At 39.2% G+C, this 17,337-nt stretch overlaps 1 protein-coding gene across 20 annotated transcripts in view; it reads right to left on the reverse strand.

The window, feature by feature from the left end:
• Positions 1 to 17,337, reverse strand: part of LOC109023491 (uncharacterized) — a 190,718-nt gene that overhangs the window by 150,715 nt on the left and 22,666 nt on the right. For all 20 annotated transcript variants that reach the window (XR_008671615.2, XR_008671610.2, XR_010131086.1 and 17 more), the window contains exon 2: positions 3,466 to 3,619. Coding sequence is in view for 2 of the 20 variants with exons in the window: in XM_063698860.1 (XP_063554930.1) it covers positions 3,466 to 3,619 (154 nt within the window). In the remaining 18 variants the exon portion in view is untranslated. The remainder of the gene's footprint in view (positions 1 to 3,465; positions 3,620 to 17,337) is intronic.

Here is a 17,337-nt window from a genome sequence, read left to right on the forward strand (position 1 = left end):
TCCCACAGTGTTGGGAGTTACAGAACACGGGCATTCAAGAAATGATCCCCCTGAATCCACTGAGTAAATTCCTGGTGATTTTAGTAACTAAGGCTTTCCTTCTCAACCTTAATTCATTTATGCACTCAACAAATAATGATTGAGCCTCAGCAACTACTGGGCATTGTTTCGGAGCTGGAGTTCACCTTCATGGAGATTTCACATAGGGGGCTCCTTGACAGCTGATGGCAACTGTCCCCTTTTCAGAGAGCCACTCCCTGACTGTGCAATGCAAATCGGCTCCAGCCACCTTTCAATCTTCCCGTAATACTTAATACCATCTGAAACCATGAGGTTCATAGATTTATTCACTATATTACTGCTTATCTCCTTCTCTAGAAAAGTAAGTCCTTCAGAAAAATGACCCAGTCTTATGTGAAGCTGACTCTCCAAAATTAGAACAGTTCCTGCACATAATAGATGCTCAATAAATATTTGTCCAATAAATGACATTGAATGCCAAGGAAAGCTTTTCACCAGTGCCTACTATGTTCATAAAATAGTGTGAGACTACTTACATAAATCATTTCATTAAATCAAGATTATATATGCCAAAATAGAAAATATATGAAGAAAATAGGGTTTTAATATTAGTGAAGAAACTGCTTGGAAGAAATAAGGGTCCATATGTAATGCTTCTATCCTGTGCCACTTAATGCAAGAACAAGGGCTATTTTGTGACATTAAAATGCAACAAATTTAAAACCAAGAAAAGGAAATACTTTTTAAAGCAGCGTATAATCTACCTGTGGAATTCAGTGCCGCAGGATATTATTGAGGCAAATAGTCTAGCAAGATTCAAGAAAGGATTAGACATTTATATGAATAGGAATAATATTGGTAGTTACACTAACTAAGTTAAAAAGTTACAAGGCATGTCCGTCCTGGGCTCCAGGGCATAGCTGTTCACCAGCTGGAGTGAGGAAGGAATTTCCCCCTGGGATGGAGCATTGCAGAACTGGCCAGATGCACGATGGCTCGTATTTTTGCCGTCTTCTGTAACATAGGCAGGGACCACTGCCAAGGGGAAGTTTCTAGAGTAGATGGACCAATGACCTCTAAACATGGTGTTTCTGTCTTCTCCTTGAACAGCCCTGAATAGGACATGGAGGTTGCATGTAAAGTCTTTTGGGATTCATACCTGAGAATTTTTCAATTTCAAAAAACAGAAATTGACAGGTAAAAATAACTTGCCTCTTCCTAATGACAAAAATATTACATGGAATGAAATCATGCCCTGCCTGTAATCTCATTAGCAGCACAGCCAATAGTGCCAGGAGGCTGCCTGAGTGCTTCCAAACCTCAACGCATCGGAGTCTTTGTAGAATCTCATACAAGGACATCATCTACCCATGTTTTACATCCATCTATCACTGTGCCTTATGCACATGTGCTTAACACAGGTGTTTAACGAAAATGCATTTCTGCAGATGTGAACAAAGCCTCTCATAATGCTGTCCACTCACCTAGCAAAGCTTCTCTCTTTATTACATAGTCAACTACACTGCCAGGCACAACCTTTGATTCTTGGTGATGTATGCCATGCATTTTTTTCATTCTAACATGAAAAATCCAAAAGGTAGTTGTTAGCTATGCAACCAAATACAAGTGTTCACAATGGTATGGTATCATATTAATGAAAACATTGAAACTAAATTATGCATTATACTTGCTTACTTTACCGACCTCAGTTTTCCAGGTGTAGACAACACTCTGAAGAAACTGTATCAGTATTTAAATTATTAGAGATACAGGCCAGGTGCGGTGGCTCATGCCGGGAATCCTAGCACTTTGGGAGGCCCAGGCAGGTGGACCACTTGAGGTCAGGAATTCAAGATGACCAGCCTAGCCAGCATAGTGAAATCTCCATCTCTACTAAAAATACAAAAATTAGCTGGGCATGATGGCGTGTGCCTGTAGTCCCAGATACTCTGGAGGCTGAGGAAGGAAAATGGCTTGATCCTGGGAGGCAGAGGTTGCAGTAAGCCAAGATCGTGCCACTACACTCCAGCCTGGGTGACAGAGCGAGACTCTGTCTCAAAAAAAAAAAAAAAATTATTAGAAAAAGGAAAGTCCTTTCTCTGAGGTATAAAGAACATTCTGGAAGCCAAAACAGAAAGGGAAATTTTAGTTTAAATCTTAAACCAGCAATAAACCTAAAATTTTCAAAGTTTCCTGAAAAAAAGATAAAATTAAAATATATACAGCAAAATGTTGAATAATGTTAATATATGTGTTTTTCTGGAGAGAGAGAGAAAGAGAAACCATAGATTCCATTAATATCTTCAGCTATGTTCTCACACAATATAAGTTAAGAAAGTTAAGAAACACTAATCTAGGTCCCAGTCCAAAAGAAAATTCTCACCTAAGTCTGGACAAAGTCCTTTCAAAGTCCTTTGCAACTACATGTAAGACTTGTTCCCTTGAACTCCTTAAATTAGCAGAATAATATCAATTAGATTCTTTTGGTCAAAAATCATTCATATAGGGTCTAATTCCCATCCAGAGAAAAAAAAACTTAAAACATTTAAGTGTTGAAGGCTACCTGTCATTTTATTAACTGGTTGCAAATACGCTTTTTTTTAGGTTTGGCCGTTTTCTCAATCTAAGCTTTCCTATTTTTTCATGTGGTTATTATAAGAGAAGAGCTTCTCTGATTTTTGTTTGCTGGTGTGGGTTTTTTTTTTTTTGGTTGTTAATGTTTGTTTTTTACTTATAACCACATATTATGAGGAATGATAAGGTATTATAAATTAATAGTGTAAGCTCTGTAATCAATTAGGATGGGTTGAAATCTCACACTAGACTCCAAATAAACCAATTAGTCTCCCTAGGCCTCTCTTTTTTAATCTGTAAAATGGAGATATAATAATATCCACCACACAAAGTCTGTGTACAAAATAAATGAGACAATGCCTGTAAAACATGTGGCATTGTGCTTGTCATATATTAAGTGGACAATAAATATTACCTATTAGTATAACTATGTATATTTTGCCTATGTATTTATAAGCATTAAGAATGCATATCCTGTTTCCTTATTATCACATAGTTCTCATACATTTTTATGGGCCCTTGATGCACACTGCAAATGAATTTCCAAAAGGATTTTGCTAATATATCCTATCAGCAATATGACACTGTCAGTTTTACCACTCCTTGGTTAAAAATGGGAATTACTATTAACCAGGAATAAAAGAAAAAGACCAAAAAAAAAAAAAAAGCGGGGAAAAAAAGGAAGGCAAGAAAGAAAAGATAATTTAATTTTCTTTAAATGTGTACATGTAAGCTTTTGCGTTTCTATATCTAGGAAAAGAAATCTGTGAATGTTCAAATTTCCATTCGACATCAGCCAGTTTCTTTCCAAACACTTTCTCAAAGTGTCGTACTTCATCTTTCAAAAAGCCTCATCCTACAGTCACACACCTTGTAGTTTTCCGGCTGAGGGACTCACAGAAGGGAACCGTGGTTTCCTGGTTCTCTGCCAGATGTCCAGTGGTCCCACGAAGGCCAGAGATTCAACTGCCTGCCACTCTTGTGAAGATGTTGCATGCAGGACGATTCCCAGAGGAACTGGGACCTGGTGAGGTCAATATACAGATATTTTCTTGTAAGGTAGGATAATGCAGAATGACACAGCCCGCATCTGACCACAAGTCATGGGAGGTGTAACCCAAGGTGGCTTATCACCTGAGCTCTGAAAGGGATAATCTGGGAGGAACAGTTGGTTTGTGCAGCTTTTCAAGAGACTTAAATAATACCTGGTTTTGTGGGAAGAGAAGGAACAAAAGAAAAGAAAGCAAAACCCTGGGCACGATGGCTCACACCTGTAATCCCAGCACTTTGGGAGGCCAGGGCAGGCAGATCATGAGGTCAGGAGTTCAAGATCAGCCCAGCCAACATGGTGAAACCCCATCTCTACTAAAAAAACAAAACATTAGCCAGGCGTGGTGGCGGGTGCCTGTAACCCCACCTACTTGAGAGGATGAGGCAGGAGAATTGCTTTAACTGGGGAGGCGGAGGTTGCAATGAGCCGAGATCGCACCACTGCGCTCCAGCCTGGATGACAGAGCAAGACTCCCTCTGTCTAAAAAAAAAAAAAAAAAAAAAGAAGAAGAAGAAAAGAAAAAGAAAGCAAGAAAACACTTTAGTTGTGGGTACTGGATTTACTGCATGTCAGAGTGGGGAGATTGACAGTGTTGACTTGGAAATATTCTAATTCTAGGCAACCAAATGGAGGCTTTTCCTCACCTTCTCCACACCAATGTCTGGCTGGCCCCCTCTTTCTTTTAAAACAGTTCCTGGGGAGGCCCCAAAATTCATCTGATGTCTGTATGAGCACTGTTCTAATAAGAAAACTGTGACCTCCCTGTTTTTTGTTTTTATTTACTTTTTTATTTTCTGTTTTTTGTTTTTTGTTTTTTTGAGATGGAGTTTCCCTCTGTTGCCCAAGCTGGAGTTCAGTGGCATGATCCCAGCTCACTGCAACCTCCGCCTCTTGGGTGCAGGCAATTCTGCCTCAGCCTCCCGAGTAGCTGGGACTACAGGCGCGCACCACCACCACGCCCGGCTAATTTTTTGTATTTTTAGTAGAGATGGGGTTTCACCATGTTGGCCAGGATGGTCTCAATTTCTTGACCTCGTGATCCACCTGCCTCGGCCTCCCAAAGCCTCCCTGCTTATTCACACAAATCCCTGAATAAGAACTCTCTTCCAGGTGGACATGATTTATAGGGCTGATTCAATGGCTTCTCCTACCTTAATTACCATGAAGGACTCACATTAAAATGCTTAGAAAAGATGAGAGTTGGGCTCTTTTGACTTTTGCTGGTGGTGTGGATTATCTGCTATATTCCTGAATCTGGCGCTTGCTAAAGAGGTTGAGAGGATTTGCACTCCAAGATGGGGACCACTGGCATGACCTTTTTCCTTGGCTCTGTGGTCAAGCCACCCCCTGCTCCACTTACTACCTGAGTGACACCAGGCAATCATTTCACCTCTCTAGACCTCTGCCACCTAATTCAGTACATGGAGATAGTCACACCTGCCTTGCAGAGTTATTGTGAGGGAAGCACCAGCTTCTGGTACATGGGAGATTTTATTTATACATGAACACATATATGCTTGCATACACACAGATGTGTACCGCAGTTTTTGAAAATCATCTCCATTTTTATAGCTCACAAGGTGATTTTTGAAAAGTCAATCAAGAAAAGAAGAAAAAAACCATTTTCCTCTCCAACAAGAAAAAGCAATTAAACGTCAAATATTAACTGTTCCTGGGAGTAAATTTTTTTAATGGGTTAAAGGCTTGGCCATTATAGACCTCCAATATGTAATTTCTAAGAAAGGACCAGGTAATATATTTTTTAAAATTAAGTGGAGGACAAAATGCTGGAACCAGTGAATCCATTCAGAAAGCACTTTTTTATCCATTTTCCGTAGCTTCCCAATTGCATCATGCCTTTTAAGAGGCCCAATTTGTTTAACAGCATTTTATTTTAAACCTTCACTTGTGAAAAGCATTGATTTATGATAGGGCTGATTAAAGCAATGGTGTCTTAAGCAATAATGATTTCAATTATAGGACTTTCACCAACGTGCATTATTCTGATTTGCTCTCCATTCTTGCCACATTTTTATTCACAAAGGAAGGGGTAGGGATAGGTGATGTAATTTTGAAAAGTCCCTGGACAAATTTAATATCAGAAAGGAATGTATAGACAGATGGACCGATGTACCTTTTTTGATTATGTGAATGTATTGTATTTTAATATGCTCTGACAAACTCTTCAACAGCTCCCTGATGAGCTCCTACTTGGTATCATTAGGGTTATTTAGTGCTTAGATTCGGCTCAATTCCCACTGGAGCCACACTGAGGTTGTAGAAATGTGCACACTACAGATTCACTCGAAGCCTAGCACTTAGAGTCTTCTCTTTTTGTGAAGCTGGAGAAAACAATTAAGCTCACACTTAGATCTTTAACTTGTTCAAAGTCAACAGCCATAGAAAGGCATACTAGGCTGGGTGTGGTGGCTCACCCCTGTAATCCCAGCACTTTGGGAGGCCAAGAAACGTAGATCACTTGAGGTCAAGAGTTGGAGACAAGCCTGGCCAATGTAGTGAAACCCTGTATCTACTAAAAATACAAAAGTTAGGTGGATGTGATGGTGGGCACCTGTAATCCCAGCTACTCAGGAGGTTGAGGCATGAGAATCGCTTCAACCCGGGAGGTGGAGGTTGCAGTGAGCTCACCCCCCTGAATGTAGAGACATGGCAAAACCCTGTCTCTACAACAGATACAAATATTAGATGGGGATGGTGGTGCTAGTCCCAGTTACACAGGAGGCTGAGGTGGAAGGATTGCTTGAGCCTCAGGAGATAGAATCTGCAGTGAGCTATGATCTCACCACTGCACTCTACCCTGAGCGACACAGTGAGACACTGTCTCAAAAAAAAAAAAAAGAAAAAAAGAAAAAATGTGAAGTCAGCCTGGATTCATATGCAACGGAATTCAGGGCATCCATCTAAATCTAATTCAGAATGCAACCTAACATGGTGGGGGTGGGGGGTGGTGTTGGGAGACGCAGGGGGTAATCTATCACATTTATTAATAATGGCAACCTGTGAAGGAGCCCTGCCTAATGGAGGCTGCTCTTCCTAATAGTCACTATGCACAGCTGTTGACCAAACAGTGCCACAACTTCAGAATCCAGAAATTCATATTGTTACGCAAAGTTGAAGGTTCTTGATTTTAAAGAGTGGATAAACACTGGCCCAATTCAGCCTGCAGGCTGCCTGTGCAATGCTCCCTAGTTGGTGCACAACTGGCCAATCAATGAAGTTATTGAACGGAAGATAGGCCCAAAACAGCACCATGCTCTGCAAGAACCTTTTTAAAAATGATCAAAGTATTTCAATTCTTCTACTATGCAAACATTTAGTGGGAATCTGTTATGTGCTAAGAACCATGAGTGGAGTACTGGGAACACACAAAAAGAATAATATCCATTAGCCCTCAAGGGGATGGCAGTCTGTTATTTACATATATGAACTATGAGAGATTTTGGGTTAAAAAACTAAGGAGAAATGCAGTCTAACATTGAGTCCCAATCCATCACGTTTATTTTTAGTTAAGAACCTCCGTTGTTACCCTTTAGGTAAATTAGTTTGTCCCTATTCTCTGCTTTAAAGCATCATTTTAATTTGAGAGCTAGTCCTATGAATACCAAAGTCCATGTAGGATATATTCCTCTTAAAATCCCCAACAGCAATTGGAAGGGAAAATTCCAATCACACCTTGATAGAATTTTTCTCCACCAAATCAACTTTACAGATTTCTTAATTAGGCGCTGATATTAACTGAGCCCTTGCATGATTTAAATCTAGCTTTTAATCTCAGCTATTCTGTGCTGCTATAGTTTTTATGAGAGCTGACCAGCAAATGCTTTATGCTTTAATGTCTCTGGAAAGTCACCTTAATAATTTTTTAAACGTTTTTTTGGGGGAATAGAAGTCCCAAGATGCATATGAAGGCATTGAGGTCCGGCTATTGGAATTTGTGGTTTAGCACTTGAAAAATTATGTGCCAAATTGCTTTACAGAAGAAAATCAGATCAAAGTTAAGATTCTGTTTAAACTTTGTCATTATTTCTCAGACTCCCTTTTTACATGCCTTAAACGTGCCTCCATTGAAATGTATATGAACTTTTTCTCTCTTCCTTTCGATATGTTGTTGCTATTCATTTCCTTCTCTGATGGCATTGCCTGAAAGAAAAGCTCTCACACATCACCACTGTGGCCAAGATATGGAAACAGCCAAAACAGGTGGTGCATTGTGCTAAGAACTTGGCACTGAATTGATTTAAACACAGCATTTGATACATTCTCTACCTTAAGAAGAGGCAATTGCAGGAGACCTCATTTCCTTCATTGCATGAAAGTCCCAGTCAAACTTGAGGGTACAGTTCCCCTTTCCTTCCTCTTCTTCTCAGCCCATCCCCGCAAAGTTCTTCCCAGCAAGCATTAAATCGCAGGTAATGTACTCTACCTGCTCTGGACACTGGATATTGTAAAGCATCGGAACCTTTTTATTTGCTTTACAGGGTTGACCATTCTCATAAGGTCATTGACTTTCTTAATTAGAAGCTACTTTGGGGCTGAGCGCAATGGCTCACGCTTGTAATCCCAGCACCTTAGGAGGCCAAGGTGGGTGGATCATGAGGTCAGGAGTTCAAGACCAGCCTGGCCAAGATGGTGAAACCCCGTCTCTACTAAAAATACAAAAATTAGCTGGTTGTGGTGGCAGGTCCCTGTAATCCCAGCTACTCGGGAGGCTGAGACTTGAACCCGGGAGGCAGGGGTTGCAGTGAGCCGAGATGGCACCACTGCACTCCAGCCTGGGTGACAGAGTGAGACTCCATCTCAAAAAAAAAAAAAGAAGAAGTAGCTACTTTGACAATTCTCCTGCAGACCCTTTATGTGACAAGTAAAGGAGAAAAGACTGGGAGAAATGAAGTGACTTGCCCAGAGTCATGCAGCCAGCTCCTGTGACTTCGTGGTCTAGCCCTCTCTCCACCTCCTCTCTCAGCCATCATAGGAATAACAGTTCTCAAACTGGAGTTTTAGTTAGGCTTCACAATCAACACTAACTTATTACAAAGGGACGAATGGGCCCTTGTTTTATGCCAAGTGCCATGCCCATCTTCAGAGACTCAACAATGAACCAGAAGCATTTTAATTCTGATCCAATCCTGACCTGCTAATGGCTCTTCCTCGCTGAACTGCTTAACAGAATCACTCCTGGCCGAACATCACACAGAGTGTGAATGTGGAGAGGAAACAGAACTTTCATCTCAACACCTCCTCATTTAACAAAAGAGAACACTGAGGCCCCCAGAGGTCTTAAGAGTGAGTTCATGTTGGAGGTAGGCCTAGAACCCACAGTGCTGACCCCCCAGTGAAGCTCTTTTCACTTGAGTACATTCGTCTAATTCAGAATGCATCTATCATGGGGCCCATTCTGTCACATTTATTATACTAATGCCCTTTGTCATCTTTCAGGTAAGTTTGTTTCTCCCTTTGGTCTGCTTTGAAGCTCCATTCTAACTTGAGAATTAGTTCTTTAAATGCCAACATCTACATAAGACATTCACATTAAAATCTCCAACAGCAATAGAACGATGGTCCTTGGGACCCAGAGTTTAGGCACCTGTGCGATGGAACTACAATGATTGGCAGTGTGCCCGGCAATAGCACACACTCATACCTCTGACAGACTCAGGGCAGATCCGAGGAAGTGGTATCATAAGCTGTGGTCAACAGAGATACTATGACGAATGTTTGGACTGTCCTCATACTAATGTAATGTTTGCACTCGCCACAGATATACTTAAAATAGTAGCTACAGTTTATATATTTTTTCAATGATCTTGTAATTCAATCGTGTTCGATAATTTCAGCTGAAACTATAGATGGAAACTGGACCCATTAAAGAAGGAGTTAGATCTTCTATTTTTTTTTTAATGTGATCTTCCAGTAAGCAGCCTCTGGATATAACTACAGAAAATTAACACAATAAGTAAGGCATTATAGAACAGCTATTAACTGATTACAATAATAAAAACCAAATAGGGGCCTTAATTCTGCCCCTCTGGGAAAGCAGGACAGATAAAATAAACAATAGAAAAAAAAAGCATGGAATAAAGGATAATTGATTTTAAACAATAACACAGATACCTCCCATTATGTTTAAAAAGATACAGATCTCTATCTTCATTTTGGGAACGATAGGGGTAAATTCTTATTTCACCTCATTAAGACTTAAGTTTGATACTAATAGGGGTGCTTTCCAGGCTAACAAATTGGAAAAATTAAGGGGTGCTGACAAGGAGGTTCTTAAATGATGCCAGGCACATGGCTATAATGACTAAATTTACTGTTTTACCAAAATTAGGAGCCCTTCCGGTCTCCCTCAGAGGAAGACAGAATCTAAACATTCACAGTTCATGCTCCGTCAGGGTGGGACAGGAAGTAGGATCCAATAAACTCAGCAGTCAAGGCAAACACCAACCCTGATAGAGGAAAGAAGACAGGGTTTCCACTACCTTGGGCAGAGGCTGGGGAGCCCTTTAATGGCACCCCCAGTACAGTAATGCCTGTTGACTAAATCCTAAACTTCTTGAGCATGTTTGGGGTTAGTTCTATTTGGAAATTCATAGTAAAGTCTTTCCATTTGTTATCTAAAACATGGCCCATGTTCCTGCCTTCAAACCTGGCCAGAACCTAACAGCTTCTCTTTTAAGTGCCTGCTTAGGGGCCACGTGTCCAACTAGATGCTTTCCAGAAGTTGCCTCTGATTCTTACATTATCCTAGCAGGGGAAAGATGCTCAATTTAGAGTTGAAAAAATGGAAACTCAGGGTGATACAGAGATGTGTTTGAGATCTCACGGTTTTTAAGCTGTGGCTCATCCCAAAGGCCACCTCTGCTTGGAGAGGTTCACCATTCCACCTCTCCACATGTAACCAAACACTCTTGCTAAACATTGCTGTTTTTCCCCTCAGTCTATTTTCACATATTGTTCTAACCAGTCTAACCCATGGAACCAATTCTTTTTGCATGGCACATGCAAAATCCCAGGTTAGTTTTACTTTTCCCTGGCAGAAATCCAGCATAATTAAAATGAAATGACCATTTCTATGTGAGAAAAAAGTTTAGCGTTTCCTAAAATGGAAAAATAAAAACTCTTACGCAAGACACTAACTTTTAAGGTGGCAGAAAATAGCGAGGTAATTTCTTATGATTTACCAAATACATCAAGGGTGATTCCAATTTTTATGGTTTTGGGCCAAGAATTGAAAGAGAGTTCTCCTGCCGTGAACCATGGGTGTTATGACTCAAAAAGAAGCATCAGTAGATAAGTAATGAGGCTGTGTGTACAGAGATAGAACATTCTTGTATACAAAAAGGGTAAGATGTACTCAGCACTGAGCAGGGAGGACAGGGAGCCATACACTGGGACTAGGGTACAGAAGGTTCAGGAATGGAGAATGAAAGTTGAAGCCAAAAACACATCTAAGAGCCAGAGCTTATAAAAAATACAGTGTATTCCTAGCAGTGAAATACTGAAAGCCTTCCTAATGAAGAATCTTTTTAAATAATTTGGAAGTTCTAATCCTTTGCAATAAGACAGGAAAAATAAAGAAATTACATAAATTTGGGAAAGGAACAGAATGATCATTATTTGCAGATAATAATGTTATCTGTCTAGATGATTCAAGAGAATCAAATTGACAAGTTATTTGAATAAGAAACCAGTAAAGTGGCAAATATGAAATAAAAATGCTTAAAATGCTGAAAAAATAATGTTGCTCAGCGAAGTCATGAAATTGAATAGGGAAACTGCATGCACAATAGCACTGAATAAATGGGAGATTGTATTGAGAAACTACCTGATGGAACTATAACTTTATAGAAGTTCATATGAAAAGATCGATGAGAAGGCATGGTTTATTTCTACATGAGAAAACCTGGTTTTAAAAATACCTCTAATCCACACACATTAATCTATAAATTGTACTCTCTCTCTCTCTTTTTTTTTTGAATCAGAATCTCTCTCTGTTGCCCAGGCTGAAGTGCAGCGGCTATATCATGGCTCACGGCAGCCTTAAACTCCTAGTCTCAAGTGATCCTCCCACCTCAGTCTTCCAAAGACCTGGGATTATAGGTGTAAGCCACCGTGCTTGGCTTAAATTGTATTTTCTAACATTTAAACTTGAAACTTGATGCATTCTTATGGAATAACAAATAAGAAAGCATCATCCAGAATACCAATCTTAAAGAGGGAGAGCTTACTTTACTAGACATAAAACCATATTCTTGAATTACAATAATAAAAATGGAGAATTTTGGCAAAAATGATGGAGACAAAAAGATAATAAAATAAACATGGAAACACAGAAACAGGCCCAATAGCATACATTTAGATCAATAAGGAAAAGAAATTTTAATGACCAAAAAAAAAATTCCAGATAAATAAGAGACTTAAATGTTTTTATAAATAAAAGGAGCCACAAAAGCACTAGTAGAAAATATAGGTTAATACTGATTTTACTCTGGGCATAGGCAAAGCCTTTTAAAACATAAAGCAGAAGGAAGAATAAAGGAAAATATTTATGTACTTAAATTCATCAACATATCCATTAACAATTAAAAACCAAATGACAAAATGGAGAAAATGTTTGCAATATATGATAATGAGAGAGTTGATAAACTTAATATGTAAAGAACTTTTATAATTTAATAGAAAATTAATGAAAATTTCCTTGGAACTACAGGGCAAATGTTAAATAAACAAATATTTTAAAAAGCATGCAAAATCACCTGCACACAAAACAAGACAGAGTCAAGAAATGTAAAGAAAGTTAGCATCACAAATAATCAACATAATACAGAACACAATGGGATGCTATGTTTCTTATCTTTTGGGGGGAAAGGGTTAATTATGGTTCCTGAAATCTGTGTTCACATGCACCCTGAGTGAGAATATAAATCGGCAACTTTGGAGGGCAACTCTACAAAACGTAGCCAAAAGTAAAACAACAAAACAGAAAGAAGGCTTTGATCCATGATTTTCACATATAATAATTCATCCAGAGGATATGAAGATACACAGGAAGATTTTATAAGGGCAAAAAGTTACAAATGGTATCAATATCTAACTAGAGGTTAGAGGAATTAATGAGTTACAGCCTCTACAGATAAGGAAATGCAATGCTGGCAGAGAAATCATGTTTTGGAGGCTGGGCACAGTCGCTCACACCTGTAAACCTGCACTTTGGGATGCTGAGGTGGGTGGATCTCTTGAGCTCAGGAGTTCGAGACCAGCCCAGGCAACATGGCAAAACCCCACCTCTACAAAACAAACAAACAAAATTAGCTAGGTGTGGTGGCACAGGCCTGTAGTCCCAGCTACTTAGGGGAGCTGAAGTGGGAAAATCGCTTGAGCCTGGGAGGTTGAGACTATAGTGAGCCCAGATTGCACCACTGCACTCCAGCCTGGGTGACAGAGTGAGACCCTGTCTCAAGAAAAAAAGAAAAAAAGAAGAAGAAAGAAAGAAAGAAATTATGTTTTGGAATAGTTTTAACAAAATGAACAAATATTTACTATGACTTATCAAATGGGAAAAGCAGTTTGCAAAATAGTACACTACAGCAGGGCCTGCACTGTAGTTTCCAAACACACAAATATACGTGTGCAAAAAAAGTAGAGGAAAAAGATTAGAAAACGTCTATCAAAGTGTTCACAATGATTATATTTAAGTGGTGAGATCAGAGGCAATTTTTATTTACTTCTTCATGCTTTCCTCTAATTTCCAAATGTCTTACAATGGCCATGAATGGTCACTCTTAACCACTGTACCTCTTTGCAACTAAACACCAATATTTTCTTGTGTTTGTTTCAGTCCTACTTTGCCAGAAATTTGCAGGCGTCAGGTGGACTACCTGGAGAAGATGCTACAGGAGAAAGTGAACCTGGACCGCGAGGCCTCTTGAGTTTGTGAGTCTATGCCTTCACCTTGTTCTGGCTTTTTTTTCTTTTCTTTTTTATCTGTTCTCAGAAAGTTTGCAGCTTCCAACACCATTTTATTTGCTCCTCCTGTGAGTGACAGACCAGTGTGTCCCAAGAATACTTAATGTATTTTGTGTCAGGGGCCTGTGGGTCAGTAAGGTTATTAATAAACATCGCCTCTTGTTCTAATTTAGGTCCCTCCTCTCCTTCATGCCTCTCCTCCTGCCCTGCTTTTCCTTTCGCTTCTCTTTCTGTCTGACCCTTTTCCCCTTCTCCCTGATATAAAGCATTCAGCCTTCATTTCAGCTCAACTTCTGGCACTTTTCCCGTGACGCTTTTTTGATGTTGGGTGGTGCTGTTATGTTTTCATGGAGAATTTAATTTCGGAGGAAATGCTTACTGTCCTAAATCAATTTTATGCAGGCTGATATGATGCTATGATCTGACAGGCATGGGAGGGTGAAAGGATCACTAAAATCGAGGCAAAATGTGGATGAGGAGGGAGAACATCTTTTTTAAAAAAGAATTTCTGTTTGACAAGATTCACTGACTACAAAACAAGCCCAGAACTTGAGAGGCCAGGATCATCAAACCTACATAAAAAGAAGTGACGTTTGAAGGCAGAAGGCATATTTGAATTTTGGTATTTTTTAATTATCTTTAATAGGACAAAAAGAATTTAACAAGTTTATCATGTATATTTGGATATACATATGTCAATTTTATGTTCCATTAACAGTTTGATTGACCACCTCAACTTATATTTAGATAAGCCTTGTTTTATTTGTGCTGATTTTATTACACAAATGGAAGTGGCTACATTGCCATCATCACCACCAAATTCTCACACACACACTCTTCAAAGTCCCCGAATATTGTCCAAATCCTGTTCAATTTTTCTTTTAACTTCTAACATTTTCTAAGTGCAACTTCAAACTGGAGGTTGTTTTGTAAACTGAAAAAAAGTCAACTCCCCAGCAGTACACACACATACACACACACAAGTGCATGTGGTCTTTTCAATTTACTAAACTTCAGTTACTTTCTTCTAAAAAACACAATATTGCATCTCCTATTTGAGCTCTATGGGAGTTACACGTGCCAATGGGAGTTTACTTAACAATGAGGAGGCAATATTTTTATATAGGAAAATATGTAAAGAGAAATGCATAATTTTGTGTTGAATTATTTAAACTTTTCAAATTAATCTATTGCATTTTTTCATATTCAAGAACACACTATTTTTTAAATATGACATAGACCACCGTTTTCAGAATGAGTGGTATGAGCGATGCCATGTTTTAACACGTAATTAACTTGACTTCAAACTAGGGTCCTCATATTGTGAACTACTTTTTTTAAATGAAGAAATGACAAGAAAGCTAAATTTATTAAGGAAAAAGATAGTTTTATTTTTCTAATTTCATTATCATTAAATATACTAGTTTTATAGCATTAACAGAATTGCACCTGATTTTTGGTCTTTCCCAAATTGAGAAGAAAATCTATGGGAACTCTGAATGAATTAGGCATTCAACTTCTTAATGGTCACTCTTAACCACTGTACCTTAACAGCCAGAGAGGCAGGATCCTAAACTCAGCTAAAATCTCCACTGGAAATAGCCACGAATCATACTTGACTGAATGCCTAATTTGGTTCTTTGTTTACTCTTTATTTTTCCATTTTTCTTTCGATTAGATCATTCTTACCTGTTCAATACCAATAATCAAAGGGTGAGTATAGCTTTAAATGTGTTCTGTCAAATGCATAGTCATTTGTTATTCATGGAATAATAGTTACGTTTCGTTAAAGATAGTATTTTTCTTAATATTCATAGGCTCGCATAAGCATTATTAGGATATGGTGGGGAAGAAAAGATGAAAAAGAGGAAGGAAGCTTTTAGTGAGTGCCTACTAAGTAGCACACATTGCAACAGTTGCAGGTGTTCACTCATTGGTGCATGTATGTTGCGCTAAGTGTTCTGATGTTGTCCTCACAGCATTACTGTGAAGTTACTGTCTTAACCTTAGCATATAGATGAGAAAAATGGGGCTTAACAGCAACATGCCCAAGATACACACTTAGTATGGCACAAAGCAGGGATTCAAACCAAGGCTTTGCTTGCCAAACGACGGCACTTCTGATGATTAGGAACAGGCTTCATTGTTTACAGCTGTGAGGGCCGGGACTCCAAGGAGGAAGGATTAAATCCTGGTGTTTGCTGCAACCAGAGCTTCTAAGCTGATCACTTAGAAGATATGATTTGGGGATGTCTGAGGGGCCAAAAAGACCTTGCAAATAATCACATGAGATAACATGCTGGAAATCACTGTGAAAGGTTTAATATAGCAATCATCATATTAGCATGACAATATATATGGGATACGTTATAACACCCATAACAAATGTGATTCAACTTGGATGTACCAGTGACTTTCAAAAGGCGAGCATCTTTGTGCCTTTGTTTTACGTATCTTAAATTTTCTATATTTAAAGGTCATTGGTTCCAAGATGCTCCTTTAAATTTTGATAAATAAATGTTCTGAAGATCATCTATGGGGAATTCTTCCCCCTCACATAATAAGGTTGGATGCGAAGCACGGTTTTATGCCCTGTAGCAGACTTTTTTTTTTTTTTAATGCCCGCTCTGTTTTAGCTGCTTCCAAGTCCCAGCCTGGGATCCGCAGGTTGTGGGACAAGGATAAAGAGTGTGGTGAGTATCAGGCTACAGTTCTCAATGCTCGAGGGATAAGATTTCTTATGAAAACTGGCAGCTTTTTTGTTCTTCCTCAGCCTTTTTAACACACAGCCAGGTCTCTCTGTTCAGCTGCGCCCGCTGTGGTTGTGAGTGTACCGGGCTAAATTTATGCCGCTGACAACCCCATTGAAGTGTCTCAGTGGCACAGAGTCAGTGGGAGTTATGTGTATATAAGCACCAGCAGACCTTGGCCCGCTGAGTGTAATAGCATATCTGCCTTGGGAGATTATGGGTATGATATGGGCCATGTGTAATGGATAGGGCAGTCTGTGTACAAATTTCAAATGACTTGCTACACCCCTTTAGGATGGTTGCTGTCAAAAGTATTAGCACGTTACACACACAACAACCACATATCATATTACCGGTGGCCCCTGCTCCTACAGAATGGCTCCTCCCACCTCTTGCAGTAGGTAATTGCTTCAGGGGTACCTACTGAACACATTCAAAGGAGAAAACACTGGTGAATTTTATTCTTTGAGCTCGACTGTTTTAATATAGAAGGAGGAAAATACCGACTGTGTTTAAATTAGCATGGACAGAAGTTCAAAGGGAATGACGTGTAAAAGATATCTCTGGCAAGATTTAAATTTTCAACCTGATGAGAACTGGCTTTAACATACTGAAGCTGAAGCCAGGGGAGGGTTACACGGATACGCAACTAAAAATCAAGACCTATCCTGATGGCAAAACTTCACTTGTGATGTAAACAGAAAGGTAGGAGGATGCAGAAACTTTCACATGGTGAACGATGTCTAAAACATTTATTTTTTAATCATATTTTTTTTAATGAATCTGCCTCAGGCCTAGGAATCTACAAAAGTTGAAACAAAATGAAGGTCTGATTAGGAAACACTAGCATTCCTTGGTTAAGCTCCTTTTCTTGCTAAAAGTAGACAGTATCCCCTCTCAGACTGGTGTAAGCACAAATTAAGCAGAATGCATTCTTCTTTTCTGAATTGAGAG

The sequence above is a fragment of the Gorilla gorilla genome, chromosome 16 (genome assembly GCF_029281585.2).
Source record: "Gorilla gorilla gorilla isolate KB3781 chromosome 16, NHGRI_mGorGor1-v2.1_pri, whole genome shotgun sequence".
NCBI lineage: Eukaryota > Metazoa > Chordata > Mammalia > Primates > Hominidae > Gorilla > Gorilla gorilla.